At 41.4% G+C, this 6003-nt stretch overlaps 1 protein-coding gene across 1 annotated transcript; it reads right to left on the bottom strand.

Moving 5' to 3' along the window:
• Positions 1–3607: 3607 nt before the first annotated feature.
• Positions 3608–5591, bottom strand: LOC147198027 (C-X-C chemokine receptor type 4-like). Its single transcript, XM_086124399.1, has 2 exons — positions 5484–5591; positions 3608–5176 (listed from the first exon to the last, which is right to left on the bottom strand). The coding sequence occupies exon 2, from the start codon at positions 5168–5170 to the stop codon at positions 4049–4051; it is 1122 nt and encodes a 373-aa protein (XP_085980525.1). The 5' UTR covers positions 5171–5176; positions 5484–5591; the 3' UTR covers positions 3608–4048.
• Positions 5592–6003: the final 412 nt, after the last annotated feature.

Raw genomic sequence — 6003 nt, 5'->3', positions numbered from 1 at the left:
GGGGTGCACCGTGGGTTTGAAAACCAGACTAAAATGGCTTTCACAATGAATAATTATTCTACTTGTTTATTAAAACACCCAGTTGAAATTTACTGTTAAAAATAATCAGAAAACAAAGAAAATTACATGTGTATTTAAATCAACCACATAGTTTGGCATTACGTAAGCCTGATTAGCTTAATGCTAACAGACAAAATGATCACAGACAGGCAAACAAATTGCATCCGTGTTATAGCCCACTGAGCAACAGATATTTGAACACAAATGGTGGAACAAAACATGTAGACAGAATAATATAAAAACACTCACAGGCACATATTCTTTTTCCTCCTGCAAATAATGACTAATATTGCTACAGCTTAATGAGGACTTCAGGTTATATTCGAACAAAGGTTGTTTGTCATGATTCGGTTTAGGGACCAACGGGTGGCACTGTAGGGCTCCCTCGGCAGCTGCACACCTGTTGGTCATAACTAATTAAGGCTTTAAAAGGACTCCCAGCCCGAACACTCAGTGTCGGGTCATTCTTGCTCTTGCTACTGTCATGTGTGTTTGCTTATTGCTACTGTCATGTGTGTTGCTGTTTGCTCTTAGTTTCTGTCATGTTTAGTTCATTATGTTTTAGCTTTAGTCATAGTTTTTGTTTGATACTTTGGACTTTGTTTGTTTTGGATTTAGTTTTCTTTGTTTTAAATACAATTCTTCAAATGCACTCTGCTCCTCCCTCCTGCCTGCTTTTTGGGGTCCACCACCACCTTGCTACATGACATTGTTTGTCTGTGTGTGCCCTGCGATTGACTGGCAAACAATTCAGGGTGTACCCGGCCTTCTGCCCTTCACCCCTAATTACAACGTCTTTTGTTGGTTTTTATTGAGGCAGGTTGGAGGAGATCAATATCAAATCATTTAAGTGGGGAAAAATGCTTTGAGACAGAAGTATTTTGTGTTATGAATGTGATCAAGGTGCAAGCTAAGCTTGTATCTCATGGTCATGCTGGAATTGCAGTCTAGTAACTGTATTGTATATGAATGTAACAATAAAATGCACTTCTGTCAGATTAGAGCTCTTTCGCTCACATGATTAGGTGATTTGAGCTATTATATCGCTGAGAACTTTTTAGCTCAAGAATAATATAAAATGGATGAAATATATATGAAATGACATGAGGTACAAACAACAGGTAGTAATCATAAAAAGAGCAACTATATGTGACCAAGTGAGCATGAAAGTGTTCTATTGACTATCCCCTTTCGCCTTCATCGAGTGCACTGAGGGTGTTCAGGTATCAAGAGAGCCTTGCAAGCTTGGCTATCAGTGTAAGTGATGGTGGTTTGAATACAGTGTCGGGGTGGGGGGGGGGCATCAAAGCATTTCTCAGACTGTTGGCCACATGAGATATTGATGCAGGAAGCAGTCCTCCTGCTGCTCGCTCTTCCAGCCAAACAATGTGACTATTAGTGAAGCAGGTCACTGCCTCAAGGGAACTGTTAGTATTTCTGTTCTATTCATCTCATGTTTGCAATGTTCCTTTGAAAAACCTACCCTCAGCCAGAATCACAATGTACATATTTTATTTGTGTGCATGAGTGAAGAAGATTTTAGCTCAGACCATAGATTCACACAGGTGGTGGAAAGTACTTTCCATCCATTTCAACAACTTTGGCCTCTAACCCATAGACTGAAGACCTTTCACCGCAACCACACGCAGACAAATTTATGTGGCTCCAACTGTTCAATTATGTATGAGAGAGGACCTATGTGACCCACGGGTTTATTCTTGAGTGGCCTGTGAAGACTTAAATTGTGTGCCCTTGAACAGGCAATTAGGGTCATTTGCATACATCCATCTATATAAATCTGCATGTATTGTATTGTATTTTGCCTTGATGTGAGAGCAAAAATTCAACATGCAAGCATTGTAACGGCAGTAACTCACACTTTGCTTTTTAATCTGGTATCATAATCCCAACACATAATGACAAATGCCATAGACAGGCTAACAAATCGGATTGAAAGTTGTGATGTCATGACCCTTCATGCAATGGATGTAGGCAGCCAATGTAACAATACACACAGGCAAATGTTCTTCATCCTCTCAGAAAAAACAACGAATGCTATTGCAGTTTACCAAACCACTGCAGTGGTGAAAGTCTTCGTTTGTGTTGTCATGACTGTAGTATATTGCCCTGCGGTTGGTAAATTGCACACTCCAAAAGGTGTCACAATTAATTCATCATGATGCAAAAACTGTTTCAATTTTTAACTTCCATTTAATTATGTTATCAAAATATGTTTTATAAAGTAAATATTATAGTGGGATTGTTTCCCTATTAAAAACAAATAACCACATTTTTTTGTTGAGATTTTTGGGGCTACTGCACTGAATAAAATGCATTTCCATTTATTTCAATGGGGAAGATGATTTAAAGGAAAGTTTGTATCTCAAGGCACCACTGTAGTTGAAGACCAGAATCGAAAATCAAACAAATCCATAAAACAAATAACATATTAAGACGAGATGGACTTTTAGCTTCCAAAGCACAACTTTTTTTTTCAGTTTGTCCTTCCTGAGGTCAGTCTACACTGGCATCGAGCCGACTGTGTGCGCCAGTACATTTCTCTGTATAATAATGTGATTCCCCAGTCAAATGTTGATGCATTTTGACAGGGAAAGAGGCAGATGAAAAGGCTTTGGATGAACACAGTGACGTGTTAACCTCAGATCTCTTCCTACACCGGCTGCAAGGCAGTCAAGGTCTTATGCTAATCCTGAGTCATTTGGGAACATTTCCAACTGAAGAACCACCTCTGGGTTTTATCCTGTGTATGAGAGACCACAAATATCCATTAAGCATTTGACTAGATGCAGGCACTTCACACCTTTTTACATGTAAAGAAATGGAAATGTACCTCTGTTGGTCGGTTGAAAGGAAGGCCGACGTTGCATTGCACAGCAGCCATTTGTCGGCATCTATTGTTGACAGCTTCCTTTAGTCTGTAACTTGTACATCACTCACCAGTCACCGGTTTCAGTAAAAAAAGAAAAAGTGTGTGTGTGTGTGTGGGGGGGGGGGGGGGGGGGTCAACGCGCAACAGAATTGATTACTTCTAATATATAGGGTGACTACTGAATAAAAAATGTGTCTGCCCGTTTGCATTCTCTCACTTTATAACCCATTTTGTGAAGACAATAGTTGAGGGCTTAACAAAACTGTTGAACACGGTTAAATGGTTCAACACTTGTATACAGGCCCAGTGTCAAGGGGGCCAAAATGAATGGGGTCAAAGAAGAAATGTGAAGACACTTTTTTTTCTCCTTTTCTTAAAGCGCCATGTGGGGTTTAATTATAAAGGAAGACTCTTAACGTTGGTAGGTAGGACTGCTGAAGATATAAGTGCACAGATGTTCTTGCAATTATAGGCTTCGCACAGCCCTCCTTCTGCTTTCCAGTTAGATCAGGTGGGGACATTTGTGTTGGGAGACCCCCTTGTCTCCGCCCACCAAAACACACACACACACACACACACAAACACTCTCGCACACACATCCCCCAACCCCTGGAGGCAACGAGAGCTGCTTGAGTGAAAACACACACCACACAATCATTATAAGAAGCATTGAATTTGTTTATTTTTAGGTAAAAAACAACATGCATTTACATTTAAAAAAAAGGTTTAAAAAGCAGCATGCAATTTGTCTCTGTTACAAAACTTCCAGTGCGAATGACAATAATAAATAAAAAAGCTTTAAGATAATCACACAACTTAAGTGCGAACACACAAAACTCTTCAAACTATTTACAGTTTCCAGAGGGAGCTACATCCCTCACAATAAAGGAATTTGCTCAACCTAATATGACAACCTCACAGTTTTTACAAAAACAAATCCTGACTGGAAAGCACAAGGAAACAATTTGCTTTCGGGAAACAAACCTTACAAGGCAAACATTTTTTTCATTGCTTTTTTTTTTTACAGCTGTACAAATTGTAGTATAATATTGAATTAAAGCTTAGATTCAAGTGTCACGTTTTAGAGGTTCGGTCGAGTTAACTTGACAAAACACTTGAAGACTCTGACTCAGTCGACACTGATGAAATCTGCCCGCGCTTTTTTGTCATGAGAGTTGCTTTCTGACTTGATCTGCTGTTCAGAGTCAACGCGCTCCTGGCGGACTTTTTGAATTTAACTCCCAGGAAAGCATACAGGATGGGGTTAAGGCAGCAGTGGAAATATGCTAAGGCTTCGGTGATGCAGATCCACTTCTCCACTGCTTGTTCCAGGACACAGGAAGCCGTGAACACGTCGAGCATTATGAGTGTGTCCAGAAAGAGGCCCAGGCAATATGGAAGCCAGCAGGAGAAGAAGCACAGGATGAGGATGACTGTAGTCTTCAAGGCTTTCTTCTTCAGCGCTTGACCCTTGGCGCCTTGGGACAGCTTGGCAATGATGATGCAATAGCAAATGAGAATGACCAGGCCGGGCAGCACGAAGCCCACGAGGATGTGTTGGAAGCGGAACACCGCCCTCCACGTCAGGTTGTTCTCCTCGGGGTAAATGCGCTGGCAGACGATCCTGGAGTCGGCCATCTCCATGCTTTCGTTGATCATTAAGAAGACGTTCGACGAGGCCGTGTCGTGCGTTCTCGCGAACACCAGGTCGGGTACAGTGAGGATAGTGGCGGGTAGCCACACGCCCACATAGATGATTTTGCTTGCCAAAAGCTTCCTTGTGGCTTGGCTGTTAGTGGCCCTCACTACAGCCAGGTATCTGTCCAGGCTGATAAAGGCCAGGATGAGCACGCTGCTGTACAGGTTGACAGTGTAGATCATGTGCACAAAAACACAAAGGAAACTTCCAAAGTACCAGTTTTTGGCTGCGTCTACAGCCCAGAAAGGCAGCGTGAAGACAAGCAGCAGGTCAGCCACAGAGAGATGCAGCCTGTACTTATCTGTCATTGTTTTGACCTTTTTCTGGTAGCCCATCACAATGACCACTAATCCGTTGCCAATGATGCCAAGAACAATTATAATCCCAAAAATAGCTGGCAGGAAAGCCTTTTTAAAGTCATCGCTGAGAGCTCGGTTGCACGGCTCCTGAAAGTCCAGGTCGAAGTCTCCAGACTCCTCTGAGAAGTTGTCAGAAATGTTGATGGAAAAGTAGACATCCATACCAACCTAAATGAGAAAAAGCAGGGTGAGGACACAGTCAGACATGTGTCAATTTCCTGCACCACGTGAAAGATACAAAAACAGCCACATTCTGAAATACTGTCTTGATAAACTTGACACTTTTCTCTTGGTTTAATAATGTACTCAAACAGACAACGGCAATGTCATTAGAAACAGCAAACAGTCAACCAGAATCTTATTAAAAACGTAGCGAATACAATTTGGCACAAATAATTATTTCTTGCAGAAAAACAATGACATTCTTCGTGAGATTAAAACAACAACAACAAACCAAAAAAAAAAAAAAACTCACCTCCGAGTTAAGAAACCAACTTAATCAAACGTCAGGCCAGCTACGTGTGTGCGCATCTGAACAGCGTGTTGTGAGTGGCTGCACCACGCGCCTCAATAAATGCTGTGCATGGGTGTCCCCCCCGTACTCCTCCCCCAAAAGAGGCGCCACCCACTATTCCAAAAACGAGTGGACTTTATAAATATTCCGCGCTCTGAAACTTCGGTCCCTTAATCCCGCCTCATTTATCAAACACAAATATGCGTACAGTACTTTGCCCGTTTTGAATGCAGCATTTCCCCCCCGCATTTCTTATCGTATCAGCACATATAGTACATCCTTCATACACTCGCACCAGAGGTTGCAAAATTACTCACACTCTGTACTTCAGTAGAGTGTAAAATAAAAGAGTTTGGTAAAAGTAGTCGTTTCTGCACAAAATTACTGCCTTGAAAATGTTGAAAGAGTAACAAGCCTATTTTGACATCGTAAATAGATACAAAGTGCAGCTTTAAAATTCAGGAAGTAAGAGTAAAAAGTC

The sequence above is a fragment of the Hippocampus guttulatus genome, chromosome 11, assembly GCF_054856545.1.
Source record: "Hippocampus guttulatus isolate MCC_2025c chromosome 11, RoL_Hgut_1.0, whole genome shotgun sequence".
In the NCBI taxonomy this organism is placed as follows: Eukaryota; Metazoa; Chordata; class Actinopteri; order Syngnathiformes; family Syngnathidae; genus Hippocampus; species Hippocampus guttulatus.
This window is presented reverse-complemented; position numbering and strand designations above follow the sequence as displayed.